General features: G+C 35.6%; 1 protein-coding gene across 1 annotated transcript in view; it reads right to left on the reverse strand.

The window, feature by feature from the left end:
- tous (testes of unusual size) overlaps window positions 1-17279 on the reverse strand; it is a 151973-nt gene that overhangs the window by 98549 nt on the left and 36145 nt on the right. The window contains exon 4 of the mRNA XM_072525865.1: window positions 15092-15376. Coding sequence (XP_072381966.1) covers window positions 15092-15376 — 285 coding nt within the window. The remainder of the gene's footprint in view (window positions 1-15091; window positions 15377-17279) is intronic.

Below are 17279 nucleotides of genomic sequence, written 5' to 3' on the forward strand. Positions count from 1 at the left end.
AAAAATAAAAATATACATTGTCATTCGTCACTTTTTGATTCCACTCATTTAAAGTAATCTTCATGCTGCAAGTTATCAAACAGGTCTATTAAATCTTGTTTGAGTCTTTTTCCAGTTGTTTCAATTTGTGGTTCTCTCTATCAAAGTGATGTTGTCGTCTTTCACATGGATCTTTTCTTTCTATAGGTTTAGAAATAGACGTATATGCAGGAAGATTGGGGAAAATCCTAGGATTAGCATTTAATTCCAATTTTTGATATTTTAGTTTTTCAGATACAACATAATTTGTTGTTCTGTCTTTCCATATATGTTGAAGCACACGTTCCAAATGCTTAGCACACATAACAGGAGATTTTGTTGGGGTATAATTGTCTCATCTGATAGCTTTTAACTACTTATCACATAATTGTTTATCTTCTGGGAAAGAAAATGTGCTTACAGGTCCTTCCAACTTCAGAATGCTTGTGTAATTACTTATTACTATTACATCAAGGTACACAACAATGTCTTGGCATCTGTAAATGAAAATAACAATATATTTAGGCTTTTGTGGCATTTCAACTATTAGGTACGATATTAACAGGAGAATAAACCCACAGTTGTCGCAAAAACTGTGATTTCATTGCCCAAAGGGTTAATATAACAAAAGAAATAAAAGTTACCTAAATAAATACTAATAATAATGAAATTCCATACTTAACCTAACAATGTTTATACTTACATTTGAGTTTATTTGAACCTGTAGTACAATATCAATAATTAGTAGAATAAACAACTAACTTAATAAATAACTTAAATAACTGACTAGACACATAAAAGCACTAAATATTAATTAAAAAATATAATATACAAATAGTTTTCAATTCACTGTAATCAGCTGTCCACATTCAAATAGGACTACCCTTAGATGTTGCCAAATTTCTACTTCATAGCTTGTAACTTTAGGTGGCTGTGTCCTAGCCCATCTTCTATTACCTATTTGAATAGGACTGAATAGAAGACTGTTAAAGAGAGATCACAAATCTTTCAACGAACCTTATGAGGCCACTGCCAAATCGATGACTAAAGCGGCATATTTCCAATTATCTTGTAACAAGATTTGAACAATTCCCCTTCGTTGGCTCAGTGAAGATGTTCGTTCAGTTGTAATGGAAACACCAAATAATAGTAGCAGAGTTTATTGTAGAGACGTACACTATGGGTGTTGACCCGGGATTACTTTGAGTAGAGACTGATGAAGTTGATCGTTGAAGACTATCAAGTTCGTTGAGTGAATATTGATTGAATGATCTTCTAGGCAAGAGATATTAGTTTTATATAAACTTTAATTGGGTCAATATTTTCGCGGACCTCGCGTGACATGTGTATTTAATTTATGTAAATTGTTTAACTTTGTCAGCACTTTTGACTGATGTCCAAATTATATTATTGATAATTGACCAAATGTGTATGTAACCTAATTAACTACGTGTGTGTATTTAATAACAAATAGATTCATTCGGTCTACTGGGTGATAAAATTATACTGTCCAATTTCGGATATGAATTCTAAAGATTTGATATTGGACATACTGCGGAATCGGGCAATCTGGCCCAAGTGTCAATACTTAAAGTTTACATATAAGTATTACATAACATAGTAAAATTCAAACATGATAAATTATAAATAGTTTAAGAATAATCAATAATCTTCCAACCGTACCCTAGCTATCAATGTCCTACTCTTTCTCTAGATTAAAATTAGGGCAATTGGATGAAAATGTGGAAAGTGGGATGTCAACTTGGGAAGTCGACGGTACATTGTTGTGCCGATTACTAACTAATACAGGCACTTCCTGTTCGTTAGTCTGAGTTTGTGGATTCCCTGAACGACATAGTCGTGCAACAGGACGGTACTTCCATAACGTGAGTATCCCAATTATTACCATTATAGTAATGATCCCGGTGGCCACAAAATAATGCCAATTAGATTCGTGAATCGATCGCCACTGCGTATGCGTCATTTCTTGTTCCAGACTCTCCTCCTCAAGTAACACATGACGTAGTTCTCCTCCTGGTATGTCAAGGTAGGTGTTTAGAGGCGTGTTAAACTTGCGGGGTGTCCTCGCCACCAGTTGGGCCACGGGAGTGATTGGCGACTTCAGGTAACTCGTCACTGCTCTGTCCACCCCACTGCTAGTGGGGAGTAATGTAATATTTTTCGTTTGGGCGATACATTTGGGTGAAAACTTCAGGAATGTGACTCGTTCCAGTACTCTTTCTCTCCGATTTCCATCGCAAATAATGGATATGTGTATCGTGACTGGCGTGATAACTAGCCAGAGGTTGGGAGTACCCATCTTACTCCATTGAGCTGTCTGTATTGTCCTGGCTACCACTGGACATGTGCTATTCTTAGATCGCTCATAAATTTCTTCAAGTATGCAGTTTGGTTGGGTATCCATGTTTCTTATAGCCGTTGGTGAGCACGCTATCTGCGCCTTTGTCAACAGTAAGCACCTTTCTCTATCTTCCGCGGTCAATTCGAAGTAGTGCAGTGTGTTATAATCTACGACCAGTAGATTCCTTGGGGCGACAAATGTGCGCAACACCGACCCCTCAACGTTAAGTGGTATGGCCGTGACTTTGAGCATGCTGTACTTATTTTTCCCTGTCACTATGAAGTAGCCGATGACTGTTATATATCTGTCGTCATGACTGACTTCTGTTTCTATAATGGGTTGTCGTCGTATTTCGACCCCTTGAGGCAGTATCTGCCCTGCTTTCCCTATTAATTTGGTTATTTCACCCGGTTTCACTATATCAATGAAGTGTCCGTGGTTATAGTGAAGGTTTAATATTCCCTCGTAAAATTGAGTATATTCGTTTATGAAGTCCATAACTTGTAATGCTATCGTTTGTATTCGTAACGTGCTATATTCGGTTTCTAGTTTTTGTGCTTTGTCTTCTACTTCGTTAAGTCCTTTAGATATTTCTTGTAGACCTGTGATTAGTGCTTTGTTAAACTTGTTCATTTGCTCGTTTATCCTGTTCTCTGTGTGATTGATTGATGTTATTGTTTCTAACATTATCTTCGCCTGGTGGTGTGATCCCTTTATTAGCTCCTTTTGGTTATTATCTAATGCTTCAATGTTACTGTAGGCTTCGTCATTGACTCCAAATACTGAGGTTCATATTGTTCCTAATATTCCTCTTCTTTCCCTTCCTTTTATTTCTACTGTCAACCCCTCGCTTACTGACTTCGCCTTTCTTTGACCTTCCTCTAACTTCTCTATTATATCCTTACAATTCACGATTTTTATCTCATGACAAGATAACCAACAATTGAAGCCTTCGAGATGTGGCTATACAGGCGAATTCTGAGGATATCATGGACAGACAAGATAACCAACGAGACCGTATTACGAAGAGTGGGCAAAGAAAGAGAGGTGATGTATACCATTAAAAGGAGAAAGTTGGAATATCTCAGACATATAATGAGAAACAGCACTAAATACAGATTACTGAAGGTAATCCTACAGGGTAAAGTATTCGGAAAGCGAGGAATTGGGAGAAGGAGAATATCATGGTTGAAGAACCTGAGGAAATGGTTCTCCACAACAACAACGAATCTATTTAAAGCATCAGTCAATAAAATAATTATAGCCAGAATGATTGCCAATATTCGGAACGAATAGGCACTGAAAGAAGAAGAAGATCTCATGACACAGTTCTCGTACGCCTTGTATCATATTTCCTATTAGTTGGTGCTCTGTTCGAATTCTTCCTTTTTCGAGTAACACCTTTATTCGAAATGTTCCCCGGTCTATGACGACCTCTCCAAGGTCTTCTGTGAAAAATCCTGGTACCGGATTATATATTTTATACGGTTCTGCCTTTATGGGTTTTAACATCGTTAAAAACATTATAGCTACTAGTATTTTCTTCCATCTTAGTGCTGCTGCCTTCTTCGGCTTTTCCTGTTTCTCTTCTTCCAGTCGTATTAGCTTATGTATGGGTCTTTTAGTCAGTTTCCCGTTTGCCTTTCTCACTGTTACTACTCTGGTTAATCCCTCCGCTCCAGGGTGTGTTTCTGTTACCGCCGCTAATGGCCATCTGCCTGGAGGTGTATCCTCTTCTTTAATTATAACTATTTCTTCTTCTTTTATGTTAGGGTGCGCCTTATGCCATCTATTTCTCTGTTGTAATTGGTGCAGGTATTCCTGTTTCCAAATTTTCCAGAAGTCTCTTTTTATTTTCTCCAATAATCTCCACCTCGTCGGCATCTTCAAATAAGTCGTAAGCTACTCTTCCCGATTTGGTGATATAATTTCTCTCCCTATAAGGAAGTAAGCTGGTGTCAGGGCTATTTTCCCTTCAGGGTCTTCTGATGACCCACATAATGGTCTCGAGTTCATACAGGCTTCTATTTGTGCCAGCACCGTACTCAATTCTTCATATGTTAGAACTGTTTCCCCGATGATTCTTTTCAAGTGATATTTCATTATTCGCACTGCGCTCTCCCATAATCCTCCGAAATGTGGTGCATATGCAGGTATGACATGCCACTGGGTACCTAGTGCCAGTAATCCTTGTTTTATCTCGTCATCTATTTTTTGATTTTCTTTTTTCAACAAATTTGCTGTTCCTACGAATGTGGTTCCGTTATCGCTGTATACGTTGTTGCACTGTCCTCTGCGTGCCGTAAATCTCTTGAACGCTTCGATGAATGCATCCGTAGACATATCGCTTACTACCTCAAGGTGTACTGCCTTCGTTGACAGACACACAAGTACTGACATGTAGCCCTTATAGCTCCTCTGTCCTCTGCCTCTCGTGATACTTATTTTTATTGGCCCGGCATAATCTATTCCTGTGTTAGTAAAGGGATGACTCGGGTTCACTCTGTCTTTCGGTAGATCTCCCATTCATTGTTGTGCTGCTTGGCTTTTATACCTCCTGCACCTTAAACATTTTGCTAGATGATCTTTCACGGTTCTTCTGCCGTTGATTATCCAGTATTTCCTTTTTATGTACTGTAGTGTTTGTTGTAATCCGCTATGTAGATTTCTTGTGTGACTATCTGTTATATGTAACTTTGTTAATGCACTATCCTTTGGCAAAATTATCGGATGTTTTTCTCCGTACTTTAGATTCGTGTGTCTCAGTCTTCCGGTGACTCTTAGAATTCCTTGTCTATCCAGGAATGGTACCAATGACGCTAATTTATTTTTCTTGTCTAATTGCTGTTTCTTCTTCAGCTTATTTATTTCTTGTTTGAAGTAGGCGTGCTGTGTGTGCTTTATCACCTTTAATAGCGTTTCCTCTAATTCTTGGACTGTAAGCTGACTTTGTCCATTGTCCTTCTTTTTTCTGCATTTGTCTGCAAATCTCCTACAATATGAAAGTACTCTTCTCATTCTTTCTAAATTTGAGAATCTCTCGCATATGTCCTCCTTTATCGTTGTCGTGTGCACCGTTATTTTCGTTTTGATTTCCTCCTCATTTGTCTCTGGTATTTCTTCTGATTCCTGCGTTAAAGTTTTGTTACTAGTCAGCCAAGTTGGTCCCTTCCACCATAGCTCTGCTTCTAATAATTCTGATGCGGTACTTCCACGTGAGAGGATGTCCGCTGGATTTTTCTTTGTATCTATTTTGATGATCCCCTTATCCAAGCCGGGGTTATCGTTGAGTCCGACCATGCATATACCTCAATGTTTTCCCTGTTCAATACTTGTAGGGTTTTCTTCATTAAATTTGCTAGTAGTACCGCGGCACACAGCTCGAGCCTCGGTAACGTCGTTTTTCCTTTCAATGGTGCGACTTTCGATTTTGCTATCATTAGATTCGTTTTAATTTCTGGGCCTAATACCCTTGAGTAGATTACCGCTCCATATCCTTTCATAGACGCATCTGCAAATCCATGTAGTTCTACTCTGTTTATCTTGCTTAAGTTGTTCCACCTGGGCAATGTTATTTTCTCCAGATTTACTAATTGCGCCTGGTATGTATTCCACCTGCTTTGTTGGTTGCTAGTTAATTCTTTATCCCAACTGGTCTTTTGCTCCCATAATTCCTGTATGAACATTTTCGCCTGAATTACTACAGGTGCTATCCATCCCAGTGGGTCGTATAGTTTTGCTACTTCTGACAGTACGTGTCTTTTCGTTATTTTCTTTGCCGTCGTTATTCTTATTTTGAATGTGATTATATCCTCTTTAGGTGACCAGTGTATTCCTAACGTTTTCCGTACTTCTTCTTGTTTGAATGCCTTGGAGTCTACGTTCCTCATATCCTCCGGTACGTTCTCCATTATTTTTTCTTCGTTGCTCAACCATTTTCTAAGAATGAAACCTCCTTTTCTGAACAGTTGTATTAATTCCTTTTGGGCTGTTTCTGCTTCCTGCACTGTCCCAGCTCCTCCTAGTATATCGTCTACATACATGTTTTCTTTTACAATTTTCGATGGCAACGGAGACCTCGCTCCTTCGTCTTCTTGTAATTGTTGTATTGTTCTTAACGCTAAAAGGGGTGCTGCGGCCGTGCCGTATGTCACCGTCGTTAAGTTATACTCTTGTATGTGGTCCTTTGTGTCCTTTCTCCACAAAATTTTTTGATATTTTTGGTCTTCTTCTGCCATTCTGATTTGTCTAAACATTTTTTCCAGATCCGCTGAGTATGCTACCTTATTGGATCTCCATCGTAATAGTATATTTGTCAAATCTTGTTGTAATTTCGGCCCTGTGTGCATAATATCATTCAGGCTTACTGCCGATGATTTTTTGCTTGATGCATCAAACACGGCTCTTATTTTCGTTGTAGTACTGTCCTCTTTTCTCACTGGATGATGAGGTAAGTAGTACCCATCTCCCTGGTTTTCTGCTATTACCATATGACCTTGGTTTTTATAATCTTCCATGAATTGTCTGTAATTCGCTTCTAACTGTTTGTCTTTTGCAAACTTCCTTTCTAGTTGCATCAATCTGGCGAATTCTTGCTGTTTAGATTCTCCTAACTTTGCGACGTTTCCCTAAACGGAATTTTTACTTCGTATCTCCCTTCTTCATTCCTGTTTACAGTCTGTCGATACAGTTCTTCACATTCTTGTTCTTCCACTGAGAAACTTGTGTCCTGATTTACTTCTTCTAATTCCCAGAAGTTCTTTATTTGTACGTCCATTTCTTGTCTTGATATCATACAGCATACTTCTGCTTTTATATTCTCCCTTTCTCGTGCTATTCCCGAAACTATCCATCCTAGTTTGGTGTTTTGACTCAGGAGTCCATTACTTATTCTGTGCATCCCTTCTGTCAATATGTAACTGTATTCTTTTACTCCTAGTAGTAAATCTATCTTCCCTACCTTGTAATATCTTGGATCTGCCAGTATTGCATTTTTCTCGTTATAGTTCGGTAGAATTATATCCTGTTCCGGTAAATTCCTTGTTATCTTCGGTAGTACTAGTGCTTCTATTTCCATCTCGAAGTCACTTTCGTAATGAGTTTCGATTAAAAGTTTCATACTCCAGTTGGCTGTTTTTTCTCCTGACGAGCCTATCCCGGATATGGTCGCCTGTATGGGCTTCTTTGTTGTTCCTAGCGTCGTCGCAGCTTGTTCCGTTATAAATGCGCATTGTGACCCTTGGTCGATTAGTGCTCTCATTATGTGTGAATCTCCTTTCGCATCTCTTATGCGTACCACAGCTGTCGCTAGTAATGCTTCACCTTCCTTATGGCTTGCACAGTTTACTGAATTCTGCCCTCTTTGTTGGTCGTTGCTATTCCTAGGCCCATTGGTATCTTGTGTATTTTCTCGCCTTCCGTTATTTTGTTCTCTGGCGTTGTATGGATTATTATTTCCTCCTCTGTACCTATCAGCTTGGTACCCGTTTCTTCTATTGTTTGAATCTCTTCCATTTCTTTCTTGTGTTTGTTCTCCTTTCGTTCCATTGGAGTTTCTTTTGTTGCTTGTGTTTCCTTTTTCATAATGCAACATATGGTGGTGGTCTCCGCCACAGTGTCTGCACCTATATTGTGAATAACATTGTTTTTCGTTTTTATTTGCTAGGCAGTTTGTACACAATCCTTTTTCTTTTATCATCCTGTTCCGGTCTCTTACATTGAGTTCCTGAAATTCTCTGCAGTTCGGTACTCCGTGATCTCCGTTGCATATCACGCAATGTGTTCTTGGTTTCCTAAGAGATCCTCCTTGCTTCTCTTGTCTTTTTTCTGACTCCAGCAGTTCCAGTGTCTGAAATCTTCGCTGTAAGAATGTTTGTGTCGATTTGTACGTCGGTATCTCTCTACTGTCTCCAATGTGGTTTTCGTACAGCCTCCTAGTTTCATTGTCCCATTTCTTTATGATAATTCGGGCTATCAATAGGCTCCACGCTTCCGTGTCTGTTCCTAACCCTCCTATGGCTTCCAGACTTTCGTGGAAGGTGTCATGTAGTGATTTCAATGCTCTAGCAGAAGATTCCTTTACTTCCTGCGCTAGTAGCATCCTGTCTATTAATTTAAACAATATCATCCTTGGGTTCTCATACCTATCTTTTAGCATGTTCCAGGCCACTTCGTAGTTGGCCTCGGATATGTTTAAGTGTTGTATCATTCTGTTGGCTGTCCCTCTTACTTGAGTTTTTAGGTACTGCATTTTTTCTGCGTTTGATAACTGGTCGTTTTCATGTATTACTTTAGTAAACAGATCGTGGAAAGTTCTCCACGTTTCATATCTGCCTTCATACACAGGGATTTTTACCTGCGGCAATGTCACACCGTCCCTCCTCTGTGTGCTTTCTGGCCGTTGCATTCCTGGCCTTATTTTCTTTAAAACTTCCCTGACTTTCCTCTTTAGATGATTTATTCTCTCTACTTCTCCATTATCTGTAGCGTCTAGTTCCTCATTTACTGCTGCTTCAATCATTAGTGTATTCACCTTTTCCATGTATTCTCTTAACTCTGACTGCAATTCTTCATCCTCCTGCAAGTCTTGTTCATTTTCTGGCCGTAATAATTCCTCGATTCTTTGTTTTCTTATCTGTATCTCCTTTACTTTCGGTGCTTTTCCTCTTTTCAGCACCCTTCCATATTCTTCCAACAGGGTTTTCCCCTCAATGTATATCTTAAATACCTGATCATAGTATTTTGTTTCAAAATATTTTTCTTTCGTTATACCCCCTTCTAGCAGCTTTTCGTGGTTATTTAAAAATTTTGCCCAATATTCTTCTAATTTTTCCTGTCTATCTCGGATGTATTGTTGATTTCTCCGAGATTGGGAATCCTTTTTTGTATTTGAAACGAGTTTCGTTATTTCTGTTCCTATTTCCGCTTGCTTAACGTATATACTTTCCATGATTATTTTTATAAATTTTTACATTCAGCGGTAAATATATTAGACAATACGAAATGTACGTTATTTATTAAATAGGTATACCTGTACTATAACACTTTCTTTTCTATCGGAATGTGCAATTTAGCGAAATATGAGTTTGACCTTGCCTGCTGTGCTATTCTTTGTACTGAGGTAGGTCAAGATGTAAACGACACACTCTCACAATGATATATATCAAAATAAATAAAATTATTTGCTACGTAATTATTTTAATTTTTCGAAATAAAGTATTTAATTAAAATTAAAAGCAAGCTATATGTATGAACATTTCTTTTTTCAAATTGTCATACAAAATTACTGTTTAGTAAATTATAGTTGTGAATGACGTTTATTTTTTGTTTTATCAATTCTCTGTATTATTTAAATGGTATACATTCTAAAGTACATTATTATACGATTGATATAGTGGAGATTGTTGTTCTAAATTGTTAAATTGTAATAAAAAAAAAACTTGTTAAATTGTAAGATTGTAAAAGTTGGAAGATTTTGTAATTATTCAAAAACTTACGGTTTTTTGTGTTCTTAGACGTTGAGGATCCCTCGCTTCTGGTGGGTTCTGCAATCGGTCCTGTCCTTTGGCTGCCCTGCGGCTCTAGTATGGCTCTCGGCTTTGGTACTGCTCTCGGCTCTAGTGTGGCTCTCGACTTTGGTACTGCTCTCGGCTCTAGTATGGCTCTCGGCTTTGGTACTGCTCTCGGCTCTAGTATGGCTCTCGGCTTTGGTACTGCTCTCGGCTCTAGTGTGGCTCTCGGCTTTGGTACTGCTCTCGGCTCTAGTATGGCTCTCGGCTTTGGTACTGCTCTCGGCTCCAGTGTGGCTCTCGGCTTTGGTACTGCTCTCGGCTCTAGTATGGCTCTCGGCTTTGGTACTGCTCTCGGCTCTAGTATGGCTCTCTGCTTTGGTACTGCTCTCGGCTCTAGTGTGGCTCTCGGCTTTGGTACTGCTCTCGGCTCTAGTATGGCTCTCGGCTTTGGTACTGCTCTCGGCTCTAGTGTGGCTCTCGGCTTTGGTACTGTTCTCGGCTCTAGTATGGCTCTCGGCTTTGGTACTGCTCTCGGCTCTGGTACTGGTCTCGGTCTCCGGGGTCTAGTGGTCTCTCTCTGCTACTGAGGGTGTTGCTGGCGTGGACTGTATAGGCTCTCTCAAGCTTCCTTGAAGTATTCTGTTTCTCGATAGGACCATGAACAAATCCCCTTCGTTGGCTCAGTGAAGATGTTCGTTCAGTTGTAATGGAAACACCAAATAATAGTAGCAGAGTTTATTGTAGAGACGTACACTATGGGTGTTGACCCGGGATTACTTTGAGTAGAGACTGATGAAGTTGATCGTTGAAGACTATCAAGTTCGTTGAGTGAATATTGATTGAATGCTCTTCTGAGCAAGAGATATTAGTTTTATATAAACTTTAATTGGGTCAATATTTTCGCGGACCTCGCGTGACATGTGTATTTAATTTATGTAAATTGTTTAACTTTATTAGCACTTTTGACTGATGTCCAAATTATATTATTGATAATTGACCAAATGTGTATGTAACCTAATTAACTAAGTGTGTGTATTTAATAACAAATAGATTCATTCGGTCTACTGGATGATAAAATTATACTGTCCAATTTCGGATATGAATTCTAAAGATTTGATATTGGACAAGATTTCTAAAGTTTAAATTTATATTTTTGCGTAAATCCCAAATTTACAACTATATTTTGTTAAAATTAAAATATAAAAGGAAATTGGGACAACTTCTTGAATGTTGCTTGTAAAATAATTACATAATTTACTTATATTATTACAATATATTATTACAGTTTTTAAATAAATGGTAAGTGAAAAAAGGGTTAAGTATACTCAACATACGGGTCTATAAAAAATACACAGGTTTTGTAAAAGCCTCATCTATGCGTGTCATTTTTTGAAATTGCGCACCTGATGCAATATGGTTTTTGATGAAATATAAAAGATAGAAGAAAAACTAAAACAGCAGTCATCTCCAAACAGAATTTATACACTTTCTTTAAAAAAAAAATGTATTGCGTGTAAATTTTTTAAAAAAATTATTAAGGTTCTATCGATCTTAAAGATATAATTAACCATGGAAAAACTCACAAAATCACCAAAAACCCCGAAAAAATATGCTTTTTGGAGGTTTTAACGTGTTTCGCTAATTTTTTTAATATCTTAAGGGACACAGTTAATTCCAGTTATATGTAACTCAAAAAACCCTGATTTGGTCTATGGTAAAGTCTATAGACTGAAAATCTCCAAAAAGTCCTTAATAACAGTTCTTTTTTTTTTGGATTTTTAAGGTGGAGCAAAAAATGGAAAAATCTGAAAAATATCTGAAATGTAGTTTTAGATTATAAGAAACTAGACCTGCAGTCATCTCCAAAGAAGAGTTACACTAAAAGATTCATCTATGCTTGTAAATTTTTTGAAATTTTTAAATTGATGACTCACCGGAAAAAATAAAAACGAAAAAATGACTTTTTTTGAGGTAGGGGAAAAACACTTTTAAAATTACCCAGGTAATTATTGGAGTCAAATAGCATGTCATTGATTTCTTGAAAGTGGGAAATTTTGTACCTATACGGCTTTTAAAATTGACTTTTTATCGGCTTTCCTTTCTGTGTTAGCTTTTAAAATGTTAATTGGGAATACAAAAATACACTGGAATACTAATATACTACTTTTACTGCCTTTTTTTGTATATAATTTCATTTTTTAAACAACGTATCAATGGTTTTTCAAACCTCATATCAGTGGTGAAAGCTCTGTGTGTTCTTTATGTATTAAAGTTTACTTGTATTGTTTTGGATACTTTTGTTGTATTTACAATAAACTGTTTTAAATCATATAACTTTTTATATCAACAAGTTCACGGCTCTTAAGTTGACCATTTTATACATTACTACCATAAATTGTCAGATATATTTTCTTAAGTTTTTGCTTATTTTCCTTATATTTGTAAGCCTATCGATGTACTTTTATATTCAATGATTTGTATGTATTTATACACGAAACGTTTTCATTAAAGCATGAAATAGCAAGATCCTTGTTTTATTCTCCGCTTTTGTGAGCGATAATCCTGCCACAAGTATCCTTTTGAATCATTTATTATATATATATATATATATATATATATATATATATATATATATATATATATATATATATATATATATATATATATATATATGGAAATTTATAAATAAATAAATAAAATATGTATTTATTTAATTATACAGGGTGGTCCTTAAGTAATTGTACAAAAAGAAACAGTAAATTCTACAGTTTAAAATATTCGGATTTAATGTAAATTGCTTTATTAAAATGTTGATATTAAGAAAGATACAGGGTGTTAAAGTGCAAATTTAAAATTTTATTTTTCACTATAACTTTCATGTTTTTAAACATTTATGTATAACAACTTACAAATGGGTAATTTTAAATATGAGAAATTATAATTTGATGCACACTATGATGTAGCTAATAGAGGGCGCCACATGTGCTACATATGTGGCATATATTTGCACTTAACTTTTATGCTCTTTAAGTTACCTGTATTTGTGATAAAAAATATTAAAGATACACTATTTTAACAAAAAAAAGGTATACCTGTTAATAGCTTCAAAACTCAACAGTTTTCGAGATAATCGCATTTTAAAAATCAGCTGCATAATTCTGATTTAAGTCAATTACTCCAAGCTACGAAGGAAAAATAGACGAAAACATTAATACTTCTGATTTTTGGTATAAAATACCTTTAGCTAAAGTAAATAGTTAACGAAATATTAAATAAAATAAATATATTAGCAGGATATTTATTAATAGGATTTGACAAAATAACAGATAATAGGATTTTACATCAAACGTTTTACGTTTTATGTTAAATTAAAGTCGTAATCAAAACATTTTGTTTACAAACCAAATTAAGAAACAGTTAAACTAAATAACATAACTTTTTGTCAAAGTAAGTGTTCGATATATCCACCATTTTCTTTAATTCATTTGTCAATATATTCCATAAAAGATCGTCTCATATTAAATAGCATCATTGGTTCTAAGAAACTGCTGCAGAATTTATTTCTTTCCATAGTTGGTTGCGAATGTATATGGGATTCTTATAAACACGTTGGTTTAATGCGCCCCATACACCAAAATCAAGCGGATTAAATTCTGGGCTACGTGGAGGCTATAATGTATAATTGATGAATATATTTGTTTGGCTACATATCCAAATCTTATGGTATATTGTGGAACTACATCTTATTTGTCGCAGAGGTTAAATAATGTATTAAACTGTGATGTATCTCGTTCATTGTTTACTTATTTACTTACGGAATAACCTATCGATGACATTGCTTGATGATTACGTTACAGCTTACGACTAAGTATAATTACATCTCGAACAAATGGACTATTATGATTTACTAACGAACTAATATTATGCCGAACTAAATTGCCTGTATGTTTACCGTGAAATGAATAATAAGTATTCTTTTGGGATTTTTTAGGAATTAAATAATTACATCAATATCTCACCACATTGCCATGGAATATGACTACCACGACCAATTCAACGTTCAGAAAAGTTGTATTTAAGTATGTTATCACTGCCTTCTCTCTACAATGTGGAGGTATACCATCTTGCATAAACCACATATTTTGGGTTTTCAGCATTTTACAACAGAGACAAAGCTATACAACGCCAGTATAGAAACTTAAGAAGCGATAGAAAAGGGAAATTATAAACATATTGACGGCCAATGTCTGAATACGGACACGGCACCTAAAGAAGAAGATGAATAATCTTTTTTTTAATAAGACATTTAGCAGCCATAACAAAGCATTTTGTGATGTATGTTGTGATTTTTGAGTTGGTTTAATAAAAATAAACTATAAATTATGCTTATCTACAGATATTCAGTGCTTTACCGCACAAATATTATTATGCAGCTGACTTATAAAATGCGATTATCTCGAAAACGGTTGAACTTTGTGATTACTAATAAGTATACCTTTTCTTTGTAAAAATAATATATCTTTACTATTTTTTAACACAAATGGAGCTAACTTAAAGAGAAGAAATGTTAAGCCCAAATTTATGCAACACATGTGACATATATGGCGCCCTCTATCAGTTACATTAAAGTGTGTATACAATTATAATTTATCCTACTTAAAAACATCCAATTGTAAATTTTTGTCTAAAAATATTTACAAACGTAAAAGTTATAGCGAAAAATAAAATTTTAAATTTCCATTTTAACACACTGTATCTTTCTTAATATCAACATTTTATTAAAGCAAATTGGCTTAAATCGTAATATTTTAAAGAGCAGAATCTACGGTTTCTGTTTGTACAATTACTTAAGGACCACCCTGTATATACATAAATAGGATTTCATCAAATATTATCTAGATGTGTAAGTGCAAAAATGGCTCTCGTAATAAATCTGCGTATGATTGTAAACCATAAATCCTTTGTTAAAATTATTATGTATGACAAATTGCTAAATTGCTTAAGTCCTAATTTATTTTTTAGAAAGAATTTAACCATAAAACAAATTTTTCTCTTTTCCTACTACGCCTTAAATTAAAATATACGACCTTTTTTTAAAAAGTTTCACACATATTATTGTCGCTGCTATAAGCGTCAAGAAAACGGATGTGTGTATAACGGCCATTTAACCGTAAATAGAAATAACTAAAATGTTTCCAACCTGTCCTGAGATGGATTTATTGCGATGCTGTTCACCGTGGTTATGACTTCCGGCTCTTCTTCGTATTCTCTACGGACGGTTCTGTCCGGGATTCTGAAAATGCCCCGCTTCCTATATTTGTTGGAGTTTTCTTTTTCGTAAAAGTGGACTTTTCCGTTCAAGTAGCCCATGACGAAGCCTCTGCTAATATTTACTATACAACGGATTTCCCAGCACTCAGTTTGGTCGTCACCTACGCCGAACATGTCGTATAAAGATGGATTGACGGGTAAATCTCCTTCTTCTCTGAAATATTATTAAATATTTAGTGCCTTTATAAACTAATTAATATTTTCTAAATGGAAATAGGATGTTTATAATTAATTTCTGACGTTACATTTTCGATTTTTATTTTAGAGTCAATTAAAAAGAAAAGACGAAACGGAGTGTCGGATGGACGGTGAATCGGCATTTACCCGGCCGATACCTGAAACATATACGATAATAGACTGACTAAACATAACTAAAACTAAATAATCACAGACGGTTGCGTTTCGATACAACTGGAGTCTCTCGATACTTTTCTACATGTATTTCAAGCTTTACCTTTCATCAGGAAGACTTGCCAGAAGACTCGGAACTGTATCGAAACGCACCGCCTAGTTAGCAATTATAGTAAAATATTATATCAAAATATGTAATTAGCCAAAGGAATCAATGTCGACCGCGAAATGCTTTCCCACCTACGACATTCTTCTGATAACAGATTACTTAACACAGATTGGAACTATGCTTACTGGGTTAGATGCCGCCTGTAATGAAGATGATTTGAACATAAATTTTGGAAAGAAACAATACATGACAAATCTGGTAGCAGGCGAAAATGGACTGCAACGAAATAGGATTAGTTCATAAATATAAATAATTCTTCTTTTACTTTTTATGTAGACATGATCGTGTCTGTTTTTCGATGTGCCTCCAGAATGTTGTCGTTCCATCGTTACCGTGGTCTTCCTACTGATCGTCTTCCTATTCGGGAATCGTTTCTTGTCGTCTTTACTACTCTATTTGATGTCATTAGGCTTATATGATAGTTCCATTCTACTCTTCTATTTCTTACACAGTCCTTGATGTTCTTCACCTTGCATCTACGTCGTATATCTGTAACTCTGTCCCATAGTGTTTAAAAATCAATTTTTCTAAGTGTTTATCTCTGCTATTTCTAACAACCTTTTTGTCCTCTTTATGTCAGGTCATGTTTCTGCCGTCTATGTCATTAATGGTCTGATGACTGTTTTGTAAATTATGCCTTTCATTACTTTACTATTCTATCTTGTTCTATTATTTGACATTCCAGCTCCAATGTTCATCTTAGTACATTTGCTGTTTTAACCATGAAGTTTGCCTTCTTTGGCGCAATTACCATTTTAAATTTACTGGCGGTTATATTAATTAAATTGATGAAGCATAAGTTGTTAATCATCTTTACTCTGATTGATTATTATTGCGTCCTGTGCATAGCAGATTAGTTTTGTTGTTGTTTTTCTTCCATTTGGTACCTTTTTTAGTTCTTACTTTGTTATTTCCTCCATAATCAGATTGAACAATAGAGGACTAAGGGAATCTCCTTATCTTATCCCATTGCCAGTTTCAATAAGGCCAGTTAGTTATTCTTCTTCTTATACTTTTATTGTGTTGTTTTGATAGATATTTTCGATCGTTTTGATTATTCCTAGATGTATCTCTTTTGCGTACAATAAGTGGATAACGTTCTTTAATTTGAACCGATGAAATGCCTTCTTAAGGTTTACAAACCATATGTCTGCCGGTTGATTGCATTCTAATGATTTCTCTTGCACTTTCCTCATAATGAATATAGAATCGACGCATGATCTTTCCGACCGAAAACATTGTTGTTCTTCTGCTAGTGTTATAATTTCATTCATTTTATTTCTTAGTACTTTGGTTGTTAATTTTGGTGTTGTATTTAATAAATTAATTGCTTTGTAATTTTTTGAGTCTGATTTGTCCCCCTTTTGAAGAGAGATATTGGGCTGCTTAATCTCCATTCTTAAGGCATTCTGTTTTATTCTTTTATTTTTTGGATTAGTTTTAATAGTTGTTTGGTCAGATCTGGTCCTTCGTACTTTAGGAGTTTGTTCGGTATATGTTCTCTCCTTGTGATTTTCTATTTTTTTAATTTCCTTAA

This window comes from Diabrotica undecimpunctata, chromosome 3, assembly GCF_040954645.1.
Source record: "Diabrotica undecimpunctata isolate CICGRU chromosome 3, icDiaUnde3, whole genome shotgun sequence".
In the NCBI taxonomy this organism is placed as follows: Eukaryota; Metazoa; Arthropoda; class Insecta; order Coleoptera; family Chrysomelidae; genus Diabrotica; species Diabrotica undecimpunctata.